This window comes from Pyxicephalus adspersus, chromosome 3, assembly GCF_032062135.1.
Source record: "Pyxicephalus adspersus chromosome 3, UCB_Pads_2.0, whole genome shotgun sequence".
In the NCBI taxonomy this organism is placed as follows: domain Eukaryota; kingdom Metazoa; phylum Chordata; class Amphibia; order Anura; family Pyxicephalidae; genus Pyxicephalus; species Pyxicephalus adspersus.
Genome location: NC_092860.1, coordinates 43544341 through 43564145, shown reverse-complemented (window position 1 = coordinate 43564145; position 19805 = coordinate 43544341). Strand labels below are relative to the sequence as shown.

At 36.9% G+C, this 19805-nt stretch overlaps 1 protein-coding gene across 2 annotated transcripts in view; it reads left to right on the top strand.

The window, feature by feature from the left end:
• Positions 1-14337, top strand: part of DENND4C (DENN domain containing 4C) — a 58647-nt gene extending 44310 nt beyond the window's left edge. For both annotated transcript variants that reach the window (XM_072404393.1, XM_072404392.1), the window contains 11 exons: positions 383-1506; positions 2389-2548; positions 2866-2975; positions 3608-3783; positions 4533-4712; positions 5094-5274; positions 6139-6384; positions 7534-7651; positions 8479-8632; positions 8723-8787; positions 9654-14337. In XM_072404393.1, coding sequence (XP_072260494.1) covers positions 383-1506; positions 2389-2548; positions 2866-2975; positions 3608-3783; positions 4533-4712; positions 5094-5274; positions 6139-6384; positions 7534-7651; positions 8479-8632; positions 8723-8787; positions 9654-9790 — 2651 coding nt within the window. In that variant the 3' untranslated portion in view covers positions 9791-14337. The remainder of the gene's footprint in view (positions 1-382; positions 1507-2388; positions 2549-2865; positions 2976-3607; positions 3784-4532; positions 4713-5093; positions 5275-6138; positions 6385-7533; positions 7652-8478; positions 8633-8722; positions 8788-9653) is intronic.
• Positions 14338-19805: the final 5468 nt, after the last annotated feature.

The window sequence follows — 19805 nt, the reverse complement described above, 5'->3', positions numbered from 1 at the left end:
GAAGCCGAGAAGGACATTCCTTATACAATGATAAATGCTTAACAGATCTTACTCCTCCCTAATTGAATGAAATAACTACTTTTATTAGTGTTTTGTGCCCTGTTGCAGAAACTTCCTATTCACTTATGTCATGGTGATCAAACAGGAAGTGAGGAAAAATCACTTTAATGGAAACACAGAAGCCTTTCCCGACTCTATTACAACTAAATAAAAGCTTGTATTGTTTTTATATGTTTATTTTTATACCCACTAAATTTTTGTACAGCTTTGTTGAACGGTAACTTATGGTATTACTAACTATATTACACACACACCCTAAAATGGATAAGCCTGATTCAGTTATGTTTGCATTGTTGATGTTCTGTCTTTGTTTTGGTTACAGGTGCCCTATCAGCTCCATTAACCACAGTTAAAGATTCTGGTGATGACTCTGTCTTTGTAAGTGAAGTCCAAAATAAAAAATCTGAAGAGAGGGCCCAGAAGAGGCAGAAGATGTTTTCAGACAGAAGCTGCAGTTTTAGTGCAGAGAGCAGGGCAGGCATGATGCTGAAGAAAGGCAGTCTAGACATAACGACCAATGAAATGGCTATGAAGATGGGGGCAGATGCCAAAATCCTTACAGCAGCACTTTCAAAAACACCACCCCACCCACAGACAAGCAAGCAGTTTAATTTTGAATTGACAGATAGCCTAATTCCCACTTTGACAACAGAAAGCCAAAGTCATCAAAGAGACCCTGCTGAACTGGCTGCAGAACAGACATCGGTACAGAGATCGCAAGATGTGTTTGACCCCCTAGATACTGTAAAAGAGGAAAGCACAGTAGACTCTCCTGAAGCTCTACTACTTGAGTACAAAGAGCCTGTTGCTCTTAAGAACACGGAGGAATCAAGTAAGAGGAACAGTCTCTATGGTGTTCCTAAAGCAGTAGAAAGGGAAGGAGTAGTGACAGGCCTTGATCCATTATCTCTTTTGGCATCGGAAACAGTGGAGAAAGAACCATCCCCACCTGAGGAGAAAACGGTGTCCCCGGTTGTGGCTCGTAACCTAGCAGATGAAATTGAAAGCTACATGAACTTAAAAAGTCCCCTTGGAAACAAGTCTTCCAGCATGGAGCTTAGGAAAAAGGAGTCTGCTAAAAGTGATGAAAAGCTCAGCCAGGGTACCCTGGAGAGGAGATCAAGTCTTCCTGTAGACTCTGTGCCTTCAGATGTACAGAATGAGAATCAGAAAAACACTGTGTCTAGGTCTAAAACCTTTGCTAACAGTCCAAAGCAAAACCCGAAAAACCAAAAAGAGCGCTCTTTATCACTGACTGCTCTTGTGCGCAACTCACAATCTGGATCTTTGGGTTCAGTAGTGAATTCGCTGCCTGGACTTAAATTTGACCAACTCTTGACAGGGCCCAAAATGGATGTGTTGAAATCCAGCATGAAGCAAGCAGCCAACGTAGCCAGCAAGATGTGGGGAGCAGTAGCATCTGCTTATAACTACTCTGATGATGAGGTCTGTAGTTTATCTTGGGCATATGTACCTATTGAAAATGCTTTTCTCCTACCAGAGAATCAGATCACTCCCGGCCACCTGTCATACTGCTCCTCTCCCTTCTCTAAGGATTGCTTGTATGAATGATTTTATATTTCCTTGTTGCAAAGCTAAAGTTTAGCTCCCTTCTTTTTTAGCAAGCTATATCTCAGAGAACTTTTTATAGGGAGAGGAGTCTTATTCTCCCTGCCTCATTTCCTATGTAGGAAACAGGCTCCATAGTGAAAAGCTTCTATTTTTTTGTTTACCATTTTCTAATTATTGTCTACCTCTCATTTTTACAACTATAAGGGGTATGTGACTTCACAGCTAAAGTGATTAGTAGCACACTATACATGCTGCAAGCTTATTGTATAATATCCTATAGATCGAACAACAACTCTAGAGCACTCACCTGCCTGATTATTTTCAGATTAATGAAAAGTTCAGGAAGGTCTTTGTATTCCAATATTTTGATAAACCTAAAGTTGATTATACAAATGTTATATAGTAAGGTTATAACCCGTATGGTGAGCTTTAGATCTACTTTTATGTAGCTTGGAGATCTAGCGACACCATCCAGTAATACTGTATCCAGTCAGAGAGGCCCTTGTGCTAAATAGTTGTTGGGTCGTAAGCTTATCATACATGTTAAAGCCTGACTTTATTTACTATCTGTGAACTTTATTACTATCTTTATTTACTGCCTGTGAACCTCCACCTTTACTTTTTTGTATCCTTTTCTAGGGTGTATTCTGCATAATACATTTTATGTAAAAAAATATTATGGTTTATTTTTTATTGGTATATCTAGGAGCAGGATACTGTATAGCCACTCTATTGATTATATTCTCTTTAATACAGGACGATGGGCATCAAAGTGAGAATCACCTTGAAGAACATATTCAAAGTGACAACATTAAGACAACATCACATGGACTGTCTGCAAACAACCTGAATCACAGCACTACCAGCCTGGGCAGCAGCAGCAGTGGAGATACCAGCAAGCAGAGCTACACCAATAGTATGTACAGGTTTACTCTAAGCTGTGGGTGCATACAGTAGTATAATGTTCATTCAGGCGAAACTGTAATGGTTTTAGGTATCTACACCCCTCCCAACTTACTCATTCAGTTAAGAGTATTCATTCTAGCTTTAGCTGTTAAGCTTTGTAAACATTTTTATCTATTTTTTTTTTTTAACAAAAGTGGGTAAGGTTAGCTTGGAAGAGAAACATATAAAATGACTAAAATGTCTCAAAGTATTTTAAAATTAAATGTGATAATGTATTGATTTTTTAATAAGAATAGGTGTATATAAGTTTCCCACTTATATCTATAGGTGATTCAACTCCAGGAAGAGGTATAAGAGGCTTGGAGTCAGAAAGATCAGATCATGGATCATCTCAAAATACCAGTTTATTAAGCATTTTTCAGAATTGTGCCATGGAGGTAAGTGTCATGTGATTGTTGGATTGGCCATGATAAGTCCCTTTTCTGCAAACAATATTGGTTTATGCTTTACGTAATAATATGTGTAAAGGTTCATCTCTGCATACCCTCGGTTTTCGCCTGTTGGCCAGTGGGCAAATATTCTGCCCTGTTAAGTTTCTAAGAGCAGTACATTGTGCCAGAATTCTGTTTATGGTGTAACTGCAGTTTTTGTTTCATTACATGGTAGGCCCAGTCTTCATTCTCTCCCTTACCTATCCCTAGTTCAGCTAGAAATCTTTTACTATACCAGTTAGTTAATAGCTTGATAATATGCTAATATTGGCACACTTAAATCTGGCTGTTTATCAACATTGTTACATCACCCCAACCTTTATTCATACAAAAAATGTGGAAAATGATGGCACTGCTGGGATACCAAGAATTTACCCCACTATGGGACAACCTAATCACATGTTTACATTTTCTAACAATTGCAATATTTCCAATTCCAGCTTTTGTAAGCAGAATATATTTTCTTGAAATATGCTGTGTTATTTTAAACTCAGACTGCACTTGTCAAAGGAGGAATGTTGAGTATACACAAAATGTTTTTAAGTGCACTTTAAATATGGCTTATTTTATTTTTGTAGGTTTTGATGTCCAGTTGCTCTCAGTGCAGAAATTGTGGAGCTCTGGTTTATGATGAAGAGATTATGGCAGGATGGACTGCAGATGATTCCAACATGAACACTGTATGCCCCTTTTGTAAAAACAACTTACTGCCTTTCCTTAACATTGAATTCAAGGATTTGCGTGGCTCTGCCAGGTTTGTTGATAATTATCTGAGGATTGACTTCATAACCTACTGATAAAATATAAAATATCACTAAAATGCATGTGATTGCTGCATGTGTTCTCGAATGGGAAACTGTGCCCCATAGCTATAGGCATAGGAGGTTTCTCCACGGGGGGTACATAAACTTATAAACACATAAACACATTTGTAACATGCACTGAGCAGCAAATGGAGGCTGCCGTTGAACACCACTCCTTGACAAAACTAGTTGCCTGACTTTCTGAGCCTACAATACTTTGTTGCCCTGATTTAGAAGAAGCTTTCAAATAGGAAAATCAAAGGTTGTAATTTCCTGTTGGTGAAATGGAAAATACTGAAGACCCTGGATTGCTCTGACAGCCAGGAGATTACTATTTACTATGTCTTTTTTTACTATAAATGACAGACTGCATGGTTACTTCGGAAGTGTTTTTTTTATACCTGTTTGCGCATGTGAAAGCCTCATTTCTGGTATTCTAACACAATACTTATTTCTGTCAGTAAACTGTCACAAGACCACGAACACCTACACAGAAGTTTAATTTTTTTATTGCAAACACTCCAAAGTAAAAAACTGTTCTTTAAGCAAAACAAATTACAGTTAGTTAAAATAAAGGAGCAGTAGGGGGAGTGTAGATCGAACAGAATGTGTAATGACATTTTTTAGTATTTGTTGAAAGCAGAGCAGAATGTTTTATCATTATTAATGCTATTCTATTTTTTTCTTTTTCGGGGTACAGTTTTTTTCTTAAGCCAGGTAACTCGGGGGACAGTCTACAAGGTAGTAACCACCAATCAACAACAGAGTCCTCTCAGCATCAAAAGCAATCTTCACCCTCCACCAGTGATATGAACCATGTGGCAGATTCTCTTTCTCCTCTTGCTACAGCAGAACACAGAAAAAATACCACTGCAAATAGGTAATAGTCACTATTATAGCTAAGAAATACAGCTAGGCAGCAATTTCAGCCTTGGGCTCCTGACCATTTTACTTTAAGGAGTCCCTGTTGCCTTGCCCATATAGACCCCCTCCTTTCCCCCAACCAATTCCTTTATTTCAGACAGAGATGGGAATTGCAAGGAAGCACAGGCAAAACTATGATAAGCAGTGTAGGGGGTCTTTACAGAGACACTGTTATTTTACCTTGTACTGTCAGGGTTACTGTGTTCCTATAATTGACAAGACATTGCATATGTACCGCCAGCAAATTACTGTTATTGGCAAAGCAGGCAAAGTAGAAAAAAACTTTTGTGTTTGGTAGTTATTTTTAGCCTTTTTAATATGAGCATTTTTTTTTTAGTTCCAGTGACATCCATGGTTCAAATACAAAGCCTTCTGACAATAATGGTGCTCCAAAACGAGCCGTCTCTCTTACAAGAAGTAACAGTGTGGGTGGACCTCTTCAGAATATTGACCTTTCACAGAGACCTTCTCATGGGGTGTCCACTGTCAGCCTACCCAACAGCCTTCAAGAAGTTGTGGTATGTTTGTTTCTGTTTATTACGAAGTTGTTGAAGCAACTCACATTTCAGAATGAAAGCTTGTGACCTTACACATGCTTACCAGGGCTAGGTTACACTGTAAGAATGGGATGAGAACTATAGTTCCACTTTGAAAATCCCTGAGCTGGCAGACCTTTGTTACAGAAAGGAACAGATAATGTCTCTTCTGAAATAAAACATATTTATCTGCTTGTTTGCTGTCTTATTTTGACAAAATGCTGAGCTGCACATGTGGGGTATTCCCAGCATACCCCCAAGGGTTCTGGGACTGAATTAACTCCCATGAGCATGCACAGAAAAATAGGTCATCCCAGGCTGGCCAATCATGATGGCCAAAGACCCAACTCCAGAAAGGTGAAGATGGCAGCACCCGTGCTGGAGTTCTATTAAAAAAAAATTGTGATTAGACAGGTTTTTTTTCCCCCTCAAAAAGGAACATTTACTTTTGCAATACCTACCTGATTGTAGTTATTTTTTTTAGTTTTTAGGTAAAGTTCCACTTTAAGTTCCTTTTTTAGTAAGTATGGCAGAACGCCTACCCATTTGAAGTGAACCCATTGCGTAAAATGCACACTTTTTATGTACTTTTTATGTACTAAAGTAGGGAAAAGTGTTTTTTAGTTCTGTTACTTTTCATGTTGGAAAACATTTAAAGACATAGAGGTTTATATATAAAACTGTGACTCTGACATTCTGCAAAATGTTCACTGCTTTTTAAATACAGAATTTGTACGGGGTGTAAAAGCTAAAAGTGGTTAAACTGCACCTTAATGCTTTGTTCTAAACAGTGTCATCATTTTTTTGTGTTTAATGTATGAAACATTTATTTTCTGGATTTTTTAGGATCCCTTAGAGAAGAGGCACAATCCTCCACCTGCTTCTGTCCCTTATCTTAGTCCACTTGTGCTGAGGAAAGAGCTAGAGTCTTTGCTATCGCATGATGGCGATCAAGTCATCTATACGTCCAATTTTATCGATCAGCATCCCATCATCTTCTGGAATCTGGTGTGGTATTTTAGACGTTTAGATTTGCCAAGCATTCTACCAGGCCTAATCCTGACATCAGAGCATTGCAATGGAGGAGTGAAGGTACAGTATGCTATGCTTAACTTTGCACTAAACCCAGTCATACTAAATGAAGCCCAAGAACTTTATTCTGAATCTGTTGCCATATTCTACACCTGTATGCTCTATCTTTTACCCTGCCTGTAGGTGTATGATAGCTAGTCTTAGGTACTCTACCCAGTACAATGTAGCACAATGTGAGGTTGGTCTTCATATTTAACCAGTAAAACCATTTGAGCAAAGTGGTTCAGTGGACATGTGTTCACTCAATTTGTTCATGCCACAATATTTTTGTATTCAGCATTTTCATTAACCAGGCCCTAAGCATTTGTGGTGATTTTGTAGGATCTTAGCCAGATGATACTATGTATTAAACTGGCCATACACTAAACAAGGGTTTTAAAGGATTTATTGTTAGATTCAATACAAGCATATTATTTAAAATCTATTACAAAACAGGAAGCTCTTGTTGGCCATTTAATTTCTTTATTGATCAAACATTGATCAAAAATCAGTGGGTACACAGCAGTAATCCATTCAATATTTAGCTATTTGGAAGATATTAATTACATATCAACTAGTATATAGCAGGCTTTAGTTAACCCTTCAGAAATATCAATGTTATGAAAACCCAAGGCAAACCTGGGCATTATAAACTGAGCAGATTTAAGACCTGTGAAGTAGCTACTTGATTAATAGCTACTTTTCTTTCCCATAAAAGTCTATAGAAAAAGCAAAAACAGTCTGAAGCGGTTTCATTACAGCTTATGAGGAAGTCACCTGCAGGTCAAATGAACCTGTCATTTCAGAATGATCTCATCAGCATCTTGCATTGCTTTCTTTCCTTAAAACACTAGTCACTTTAAAGTGTTACAAGCTCTGGAGGCTGAATTGGTATTCAGAGCATATGGTTAACCTGTTCTATTTTACCTTCCTGACAAGTGGAAGGAGAAGTTTCTACATAGGTTAGTTCTCTATATTTTTTGATTTTGACCAACCCCTTATTACAAAATAAATTTGAATTGTTATCAATACTTTTTCTTTTAAACATGGTACCTGCCTATAAATATATATATATATATATATATATATATATATATCCATCCCTCTTCTTTCAAATACTTTTGTTTTTTTTACTGAGAAGTGTGATAAATATAATTCCTTTGTTGACAGGTCCCCCAATCATCTTTATCACAAGACAGCAAGTTGGTTTACATCCAGTTGTTATGGGACAATGTCAACCTACACCATGATCCCGGGGAGGCCCTCTATATGAAATGGCGAACCCTGGGTAATATACTGTGTTAAAATGATAATAGACATTGTAGTTGTTTCTAGAGATTTTATTTTTTTATGAAAGGCATTTAGGCAATGGAGGCCCCCTACAATATGTAATTTTCATAATTCTTATGGCTTACAAGGCTGATTACTACTATCAAAGGCCAGGTATCTCCTCAATGCCATTTTGTTTGTAGAGACTGCTGCCAGCTCACACCTTATTAAGGATTATTGATTTTCCCATGCTGTACTTTATGTATATTCCCCTAAGATACTTTGGGATCTAAATTCAGTTCTTTCTGCAGAAAATCCAATTTGAATGAGCCATTGCCCTCTCTACACTTACCTACAAGCTGGCTTTCCTTGTTGTCTTTACCTCTGTCATGAGAGTGTCTGACCTGGTGGCTTCTTCCTGTAGGCAACTTCATTTTTTCTTATTTAAAGACATGATGGTGTTACGGCAAAGAGAACCCTTCTTACCCTAGGTGCCTTTTTCCTTTAAACTCCTGCCAAGACATTGTTCTTTCCTACCTGTGTCTTTCAGCAGTTCACCAGAAGGAGATCTCCTTCCATTGAATGACCTCAGTTTACCTGTAAAAATTGTACACCTATCATAAATAAAAGAATGGCTACAAACCCTAGCACACTACTTTTTGCATTTTGCGCATAGACAAAAAGTTTGTAAAGTTTATGTTTGGTAAGAAACTTCAATCTATAATACATACAGTATACTGATATGTGACCCAATAAAAAAAAAGACTAATGCAGCCTGGTTGATTAATATATAATTTTCAAAATTAGATTTTTGACTAAAAAAATATATACATATTTTTCTACTAGAATCTATTAAGAAGACAGGAGCTCCTATACCAAAGGAACTTCAAGAAATCAATAATTTGTTGGAGAGCATCACCCTTAGTATACAGCACAATGATGTTCTGAGGCCTATTAGCCTTGTCCTGCAGAAGTGTGGCTCAGGTGTCAAGCGACAAAGGTAAGCCTTATTAGTTTATTGTGTTTTGTATGCTTATGAGCTATTATGTCATCCATTCTACTACATACATATTTTTCTTCATTTACACAGAAGCATTTACAGAGAAATTCTGTACCTGTCCTTGGTCTCCCTAGGCAGAGAAAATATTGATATTGGTAAGTTAAAATATCTTTTTATTAAGTCACATAGGAATGTTCTAGAGTTGTTTGCTTGTTACATATCAAGCTATTGGTTCCATGGCTACAGCGGCCATTACCAGCCGGGTCATGAAAGTATAATGGGCATTGGCATTACCGGATCATTGAAAGGTCTGTTGAGTAAAATTTGATGCCAGAAGCAATCTATGAAATAAATAGCCATCTTTATATGGCCACTTAGTCTATCCTAGCTTTGCCTTCCCCTATGGAACATTTTTGTTCAACAAGTAGACCAGAGCTGCCTGAATGACTTATTGGGCCTGATTCAATAAAGCTCTCCAATGCTGGTGAGGATATACTTTTTACTGTAACCCTGGGTAATCCAATAAACCTGGTAATTTGCTAATTGTTATCAAATGTTTTCAATCCTGGCCTTTTTTGGATCACCCAGGTTCACCATTGGCAGTGTATCCTCTCCAGTGTTGGGGATCCTTAATAAATCCGGACCTTTGAGTCTACAGAGCAGAATACCTGCCTTATTCCTGAACTAAATGTTGTAGTCCAGGTTCTTCATTCCCTATGCAAATAGTCAGTGTGCAACCCCATATATTTCAATGAACTATTCAGGCAGCTGCAGAAGCATTGACTTTACCTTATGTTACTAGGAGAAGCTGTCTCCACCTATCTGCATGAGCCTGTAAAACCTGGAATACGCACAGTGATTGATAGCTTGTTAAGATCAGATAACAAGATAGCTTGTTGAGATCAGTATCTGTGGATTTTCATGTTGCTGGTGTTAGATGATAATTGTTAAATAAAACCAATTACCACTATAAATTAGTGGAGTTAGCCCTAGCTCATATGTTCTTGTCTTGTTTTTTTAGAGGCATTTGACAACGAATACAGACTTGCTTATGAAAAACTTCCATCTGAGTATCTCAAAAAAATGCAGAAGATCGATGCACCTCCAAGCAAGAACGTAGAGTTCTGTCGAACTGTCTTTGGCGCCCCTTTGATTTAAAGATTGTTGTCTCTTGTGTTTCATTCCTTGTTCTGTTTTTAACACAATGAAAAGTACAAAATGCCTCCACTTCTCCTCAATCTCCTATTGCATGGACCCAAGGAGGAATGGTTACTTTTCCTACACATGACATGGGTGCATCTGCTGTGCAAAGCACTCTAAACAACCGCTACTTCTCCTTAACTTTATTGTGCATGGAAATGAAAAAAAGGCTACGACGTGAAGTATTGTTATGCAACTAGGAGTTTTCCATCATACTGCCATATTTTCCCAGTTTTAGAGGCAAAATTAATACTGAATTGATATGTAGCACTTTAAAGCACATGCATTTACCGACCTAACATTTAAATTATTTCCCTTTTTTGTTTTTATTACTTACATTATATGTTTCACAGGTATCATCAGCAGTTCTGCCTTCTTCGTAGGCTTACATAGTAATATTTTGCAATGTTCTTAAACTGCAATTTTTGGTTTGCCTCTTGTTTGACAATCCTGCAACCAAAAATGTGATTATATTTATGGCACACATGGGCCAGGCTACCCAGATTTAGGAGCATCATTTATGCCTGCAATGGTGGCTTTTCATCATCCAAATATTTTTTTTTTTTTAATAAAATTCCCGTTTTCAGATAAATAACCACTTTAGATTTTTTTAGGAGTGATTGGTTAATTCCGTAGTGCCTTATGAGCCCAGTACCAGCCTGCACACTTCCAGACTATTTGGTTTTTGTCAGTACAGTAGTGGTAGTAAAATGTATGAACTCTAAGCATGTAGTGAGCCTTAAGGCTGAAGCACAGGCAATGGCCTGTCAGTCACATCACTGGCTTTGTAGTTTGCTTCTTGCTTATGCCATTTTATGGTATAAAACTTCTAATCTTCTAAATTAGTATCACCCTTTTATAATAAGCACAAATTTTACCTTTTTAACAATAGAGGGGTTACTGCGTGTGATGCATTTAAGTGCCTTAAAAACAACTCTCTTCTAGTAAACATGGTCCGCATTGGTACTCCTAAAAAGTTAATTGGTGGCTGTCACGGTGAGCCTTTGGATTTAGTCGTTTGTGTCACTGGTCTGGAACAAGCAGATTTAGATTTCATACAATACTTAGGACCGTGGGCTAGGGTAATAGCAAACTGTCCCTTTCAGTTTCGGTTCAGAAAGTTTACTTTTACAGCAAAATCGTATCTCAATAAACCCCCAAGATTGCTCCAAGAGTATCCGTAGGCATCTCTTATATTTGCCTGTAGTTCTATTTAAAAAAAAAAAAAAAAAGGTAGAAGCTGGCCTCCTGACTTTGATTCCCTTGCTGTTGCCTTGCCCACAACAAATTTATGGACCTAGAACTAACATGATGCCAGTAAAGTCATAATTACCCACCTTCATCTTTTTCTGAGTCATTGGCTAATGCCTTAGGATGGACAACCAGGGCGCTTCTACAGAAAGGCAGCTGCTGACATTCTTTAAGATTGAGGCTCTTCCTACATACACTACGTAATATACCAGCATGCTGCAAAGAGGGGTGTATGTAACACATAACCAGTATGAGATCTAGTTGACTTTAGTTTGACTACACTAAATAGCGGAAATTTCATATTATGTGGTTGTGGTTAAATACACACTAATGCTATTTGCAGCCATGTTTCTTTAGACACTACAGAAGATTGAGGTAAATCTCTTCCTAATCCTGAGTGGTAAGGCCTTTGCTGGCTTTCATTCAGTATGCAGTGGAATTTCCAGATGGTACAATTTTACCTTACAACCTATATATAAAACTTGACCATTGATGGGCAGGATGTTCCGGAGGGCAAGTTATTAGCAGGATAGCAATGTAGCAAATGGAAACCATGCATACATAAAGCATTATGGTAAACACATACAGTTCATTTATATTTTTTCAGATTTATACTTCACTACCTGCAGCTTTTATTAGTATTTCTGCCATGTATTGCATACAAGTGTAGTTATTTTGTAGTTTGTGACATCACTTTTGGCTTTAAGTGCCAGCCACTGCTGAGAGAGGTGACAGCTTCCATTTTTGTAAATCATTATTCATTTTTCCTAGTCTCCTCCAATTGTTGTGTCCTATCAAACAGCATTGCTTTTTAGGATGCCGATTGTTTTCTTTTCTCTATGTATACATTTCTTCAGATATGTGTGAACGGAAAACAGAAATGGTGCAGAACGTGTGTCTATGTGTTCATTTCATATGCTAAACTAAGCAGATATTTTTTCAGCACAAAGTAGGCAGACCCAGAAACTGTATGTTGCTTTTTTTCTGTTTTATTAAATGACCCAGAGTGCTTAGGTTCTAGTTATATTTTTAACTTTATAATAAAGAGGGCTCCCTGTTTCTCAAAGAGAACATACATTGTAGTAAGCAATCTAGTATATTCTTGTTCACATGTTGTCTTTGGGAAATGTTATTCATTTAAAGTTCTGAAAAAAAAGTTAGAACTTTGAGTGAAAGTAAACCTGGCCAGTGTAAAGCATATAATGAGGTAAATAGAGTGCAGAAGGAAAGATACCACAGTCTCACATCAATTGATCAGTAGATTCAAAAATACTGTAAATTCTTGAATATATACCAGGGTACCTTTTTTTTTTTTTTATACCTGAAAATGATTTTAGTCATGTATAAAACCTAAGGCATAAAATGCAGCCATTACTGCATGAAATTTCAAAACAGCAATTAATATGCATGCCATTAAAATTACTCAAATAAATACATTCATGATGTTTTATTTTAAAACATTTATTTAAAAGGGGTAAAAAATAAAATTACCACAGGATTAGTTTTTTCCCGTTTTACAGGTTCAATTACTTTTTAGTTAATTGCACTTAAATGATCTTCCATGCATTATTGTTAGTTATCAGTAGATGGTGCTGTGTTCTCATATAACATGTGTAACAATCCTATATGTTAAAAAGCAAGAGTTTGTTACACAGTTTATACAAGAGAACAGAGAAATCTACTGATCTGTGTATAAAGCAGATTTGTTTTTTTATATAATTTATATAAACTATACATAAATCCCAACTTTTTCTGTCTAAGCCTAATCTCTCCCACAAATCTCTCAATTGATGCTTAAGTTTGAGCAGCCTCTCACTTTCCAGCACAAGGTTTTGGAAGGGGATGGAGCCAAACTCAGATAAAAAAAAGGCATTGGAAAAAGCTATAGTTGTCTGTATCTCTGTTTACTATAAAAAAAACCTCTAATTATTCATTTATATTATATTGAGTTTGAATAGCCCAGTTTTGTGACAGATTAACTTACTATGAATGTTTCTCATAACCAGCTCTTCTACATATGTCTGTATCTCCTAATTAACCAGAAAATGTTCACAAAAAATCCATGTCCAGGTCAACCAGTGTCCACTGTTTTCACTGTCACTTACCTGTGTTGTATTGCCGTCCAAAGAATTGTACATTTTTATTTTGTCCTTTTACTTTTTCGTATATAGAAATAAAAGATAATTATAGTAAGGAACCTTTGTGAAACTAGAGAAGGCAGAAAAATGTATTTTCTAATAAAAAGCAATGCCCCCCTCCCTATTGGCAGAGCAGGAGGGGAACATGTTGAAATGTCTTCTCAAGTCAGTCTAACTTACCCTTCCTTTCAATATCTTAAACAAAAAGTTGTGGCTTAAGTTAGGCATTTTAATGTAATAAATGTACTTTGATACCAAAATATGACCTGTTATTAGTCCCAGAGGCCCAGAACCTCAAGGGATAACTAAACCGTGTTGGATGAACTGCTGTACGGATGTTAGATTGTTGCCAGAGATGATTGCGAATGTTCATTTTAGGCAAAGAGAATCTAGCGTGTGTACAAGGTTTTAAGAAACAATGCTATAGCGTCCACCCACACTGAAAGCATGCAGTTGTGTTACAATGTGGCTGCAATGTATCACAACCTTACACTTTCAGTGTGGGTAGACACTTGGGGTACTCAACACAACAGCACAATAATCATCTGAAATGTTTGTTGATGAGACTGTTATCTAGTGTTTTGTGTTAATGTATTGAGTTGTTTTTAATCTCTAGTGCCTTGTAAACCACCAACCTCTTCTCCACTGTGCCTGATGATGATCTTTTTTCTTATTTCAAATTGTTTTGTAATACAATGACTTCCTGACATACAAAAAAAGGGACTGTTTTTTTTTCCTACTTAATAAATTTGTGCCCATGGGTTAGGGGCTGTACATAGGGTATGGGAGCCGATAATCAGATACAGTGTAATCAGTGTAATGTCTACAAATTTAACAATTCAGAAAACTCAAATTATTTTACATGTTTTTTAACCTGTAAATAGTTTTGCCCTTTTGATGTGTCTAAATGTGGTGTGCATTACACTGCATGCCTTGACGTATACTCCTGTCTGTATGTGTTTTAGCTTGTGGGAATGTATTTGTTTTTGTACATTGGAGAGAGAAAAACTGTTCTACATTTCTGAGCTTTTTTTTCCTTATAAGATTTTTGTATAGAGATAAAATATATAGAAATGAAAATTGTGTTCTTTTGAAAAATAAAATGAAAATGAATAACGTTTTGTAAAATGTGTTTTCATTTCACATAATGCTTGTTTTTGGCTGTGGTGGTTTATTTCCCACCATTTTGTGTTATAAGGCTGTACTCTGCAGCCTATATCCTCCTTACTGATCGCCAGCCAGAATTTAACATACCTCCATGCCCTTATCTGTGATTATTAGTATGGTTCTTCATCCAAGACTTGTGTTTCTAAGCATGGTATTCTACCTCAAAGATACTGTACTCCCATCACTGTTCTAAGCCAGTTCACCATGAGTGATTATTTTACTACGTTTTTGTTGAGTTGGCCCATTGTATTCCATTCTGATAATCGTGAAGTTGGTGAATCATTTTGTTCTGTGTGTTGTCTGCCCCGTTGTGGCACTGCTTTAAAATGTCTTGGTGGTGATGGTTTAAAAAGCAGAGCTGTGTCCTTCAACAAATATACTCACCATATGTTGCAGAGAAAAATCATCTCTCGCCTTCTGGACTGGTCAGACATCATTTTTGTATTCATTTCTTCTGTGTAGTTACTAGATTGCCTTGTGTGGTTTTCAATGTCATTCTATCACTCTTCCTAAATGTTAATATAATAGATTATGTGAATATTTCTACAAAAATAGAATACGTCTGTTGGGTTTTTATATTTACATTGTAGTTTGAGAAATGTGGCTTTATATGTCAAATAAACCCCTCACCTCACCACATTATAACACTTCTCTGCAGTTCAGTACAACATAAAAATGCATTTGGCAAGATTTCTACTTGAAATGCAGGGCAAAGTATTTGGTTTATCTCAATGCAGACCAGAGCTCCGATTTAGGAAGTATACTTGTATGAGAAAAATTTGACCTCCACTAGAAAGATTTTGTTGTTCGATTTACAAGATGGCAGTTTGTGTGAGTTTTTTTTTTTTTTATTGTGCTGCAGTCATTGGGAATATTTCTGTTTCAATTTCTTTATTAGTTTTCATTTTGTTTCAATCCGTTTTTATTGAATATTAATAACATAACAGAACAAGAACAGAAAATGACACATATATAAACACGGGGGCTTTTAGCCCTTACTTGCAAAAACACAGAATACAAAAAGTGACATTTTACATTGACATATCAGTACTTAAAATTAAACGTAATGGGGCCAACCAAGGAAAAAAACACATAGGGGTTGGGGTTGGGAAGCAACCCAAGAAGAAAACACCCCAAATCAAACAGTTTTTATTGCCTGGGTGAGAAAACATAGTAGCTGTTAGGAAACTAAAAACTGAATAATCCTCGAGAGCCTCAAAACCGCTCTCCGACCCCTCTCTGGTTATAACCAGGAATGCCACCATTAATTCCCAACCATACACAAAGGCAAAACATTTAGCCCAGGGGTAAATATGGGGTAGGTCAAGGGGTGGGGGGGGGGGGGGGGGAAATGTCCGGCTGATCTTTTGCATATACATTAGTTTTCATTTTAATCATACAATTAAACAGGCCAATATAAAATGTGTCATAAATCATTCAAATTCCAACAGATTGTATCAGAACAGTATCGCTATACAACACAATCTTCAAATTTCTTTAAATATATATGTCTATCTTGACTTCTAACATTTCTCACTTCTAGTTACTACTTAATCTCTATCTTTTATTAGAAATAATACCTCATTACACAGTATACGCCTAATTGTTTCATCCTTGTATTGTCGACTACTTCCTTACTCCCACCCCCTCATATATTCCTCAGTGACAAAGTTATCTACTATAACCCTTTACCTATTATCTTACCCCAAACAAACGTGTAATTGGCTTAATAATACCAGGAGAGAAGAAGATTAATACCTTTCCCTCTATCACAACCAATTTATACAAACACTTCTATTTAGTGATTCTGTCCTAAAAAGGAAGAAAAAAAACCTGTGACCTGTGAGTCCTCATCCAAATCATTTTTAAATGAATGTAATCAGTGTAATATCTCTCAGTGATTTATGGAGAGAGAGGAGATTTATGGAGAGAGAGGAAAGAGCCTTCCATACTTTGTCTTTTAACAATTATTCATTCATTATTGTTTCAATCTTCATTTTTCCCTTAGACTTAGGAATGCGGTAAGAGTTCACTTTTCTTTTCCACTTTATATTATGTTGGTGATACTGCGTATTTTCCTATTAATTTTTATTTTCACTTTATGTAAATTTAGAATACCTTTTTTTGCCAATCAGTTAAACATGACATATATACTTAAATAACCCTTTATTACATATAACATCGACAACACTAAACATATAGACCAAGGATGAAGGGGCACTGGGGGCAGGCCACCTAACAATCCCGCATATAAAAAGGGAACATATGTTACAACCTACTTAATCAATGGTGTAACTATATGGTCAACATTGACTGATCCCAGCCCTTAGGCATATAGTGCTCAATCCATGGTGACCATATTTTTTGGAATTTAGGAACCGAAGCAGTCAATAGCGCTCCCATCTTTTCAGTCACTAGAAACCAGGACATTTTATTCCTAACTTGTTGCACATTGTGGGTTGTAGACCACCATGCCTTAGTCAAAACCATTTTGGCTGAAGTGAAAACATACATTACAAATTTAAATTGAGTATATGTACAGAACAATGGCCTGATTTGGATATACCTAAAGAATTACTCCGGAGGGGCTTCATATTTTTCTCTAAACTCACTAAAAGAATGAATTCCTGCTGAGTTAATAAAATGACAAAATCTTTATACGTCCTTTTCTACCCACCACGAGAAACACCTTAGTTCCTCCAGACCAGAGGAAACAAGGGGTTCCCAATTATAGAACTTACTGTGCTATGAACAAACATAGGGCCCCACGTATGTTTAATAGAATCCCATATTTTTGTACCGTTGTACTTCTGGAATCCATAGTAATGCTTCTACTGATATTGGTGCCACCACTGCTTTCTCAATGGAAACCCATTTAGGATTTTTTTTTTGGACATGATATTGTAAGAAAGGAATAACTTGGGCAGCTTTATAGTATGAGCTCAAATGCGGCAACAATAGGCTGCCCATATTCCTGGATTGATATAAAGTATATCTGGGAACTCGTGGGCGTTTTGCCCCCCAAATGTATTCTAACATTTTACTTTGTAGCATTTTTAAGACATGATTAGGCATAGCTAATGGAAGAACTCTCATAGGATATAAGAGCTTCTGTAACCAAGACATCTTTATTGAAGCTATACGACCCAACCATGAGATTCGATAGTGTTTCCATGTTTCTAATAAACCTATCAAATGTTTCACCAAATCAGGGATATTAACGGTATACAAGAGATCATATGATGGGGGGATATATATACACAAATAGCTAAGTCTTTTTGACTCCCATTGAAAGGGAAAAGATTTGTTAACCAATTTATCCACTGCCATTGATAAATTAATAAGTGCCTTACATTTTGAGCTATTTAACTGAAGCCCGGAGAAGGCCTGAAAACCCTCCAGTACCTCCATCAAATTGGGCAAAGTTACCATGGGATCCGTCAAACTAAGGAGAATATCGTCCGCAAAAAGGTTTATGTTGTTCCCCATTCATCTCTTTACCCAGAATGTCAACATGATTTTGGATAGCTATAGCCAGGGGTTCCACTGCCAGTGCAAAAAGCAGTGGCGACAGTGGGCAACCCTGCCTAGTGCCCCTGCCTATAGAGAATCCAAATATTGTATAAATGCCTTAGAGCAATCATACAATGAGTATACCCATTTACAAAAGTTCGATCCAAAGCCCCATCTATTTAATAATGACATAAGGTATGGCCATAATACTGAGTCAAACGCTTTGCTTATATCCAGGCTCAGTTCGTTGGATTAGATGCAGTATCCTCCGTATGCTATCCCCCGCTTGCCTTCTGGGTATAAAACTTGTTTAGTCAGGCGGCACTATATTGCCTATACCTCCTTCCAATCGGGACGCCACGATAGTCGCCAAAATCCAGATTAAGAAGAGAGATCGTCCTAAAATTAGGCCAATTCATTGCGTTGGAGAAGGCTTTGGTAGCATACAGATTGCTGCTTCCAACATGCTAGAATCTGGTGCTTCCCTCTTTAGAACCCCAATAAATGTCTCCACCAGATAAGGTACCAATATTTGCTGGTATTTTTTTACAATATACAGCCGTGAACCCATCAGGTCCTGGTCTCTTATTGGGTTTAAGATGCCTTGGTCACTTGCAAGAAAGTAATAGGGCCTACCATAATTTCCAGTCTACTAGTGGTAATTTTTGGAAGGTTTATGGACTGAAAAAATGTATCCAAAGCTCTATTATCAAAAGAATAAGGGGTTTGGTACAGTTTTTGCAGATGTTTAAAAAAAACCTGCAATATATACCTATAGACCCTAGGTCTATAGGTATTTGGGCGTGTTTCTGAGTACCTCAGCCTATTTGCCAGTAATGTATGCATTTTAATACTGTATCTATAAAATTTATTGTTTGACCATCTCAACGTTTTCTCGGCAATAGATGCTGTACAGAGATTCAATTGAGTACGGACCTTCTCCATTTGTCGTCTTTTACGCCTATTTAGGCTTATGAGGCTATATACTGCATACGCAGCTCTTCATATTTGGATTCTAATTCCATTACCTTTGCCCTACGTTTCTTTTTAATCTGTATGAGTGGTCCCCATACCACTGTCTTATGCACCGCCCATAGCACAACATTTGATGTCATAGGTTGTTGGTTTAACCACCTGAGCGTTACACTGAGGTCTTGATTTCTGTACCAAAAGTGATCCACTGTTTTTCATGAAATTTTTTTTTAAATTTGTAGACCTGTAACTTACAGAAATATGTCCGAACAGGGGTTCTAGTAGATAATATGAATATAAAAAATGTATTTACTTTTATTTTATTTTTTTGTATTGGATTGGATACTGGAGTTTGTATTCAATCCAATACAAAATGAGCGTTTGAATTTACCAGTTATGTACTTTGTATTAATTTTATATTATTTTGTATTGGATTGGATACGCAAGTTTGTATCCAATCAAATACAAAATATAAATTTGAATTTCCAAGTTATTTACTTTTATTTTATTTTTTGTATTGGATAGGATACTGGAGTTTGTATTCAATCCAGTACAAAATGACAGTTTGAATTTACCAGTTATGTACTTTGTATTAATTTTATATTATTTTGTATTGGATTGGATACGCAAGTTTGTATCCAATCAAATACAAAATAATAATTTGAATTACCAAGTTATTTACTTTTATTTTTTTACATTTTTTGTATTGGATTGGATACAGGAGTTTGTATTGAATCCAATACAAAATGAATGAATGAGTTTCAATTTGAATTTCCCGCACACGCGCCGGACGGCTTCTCGCTTCAGAGATCATCCGGCGCTGGAAGAAGAAGGACGTGGACGATCAGCGGGACCACAAGATGCCAGCCGGTGGAACACAAGATGCCGGCCGGCTTCTTACCGGTCCCGCTGGCACCCGACGAAGGACACCC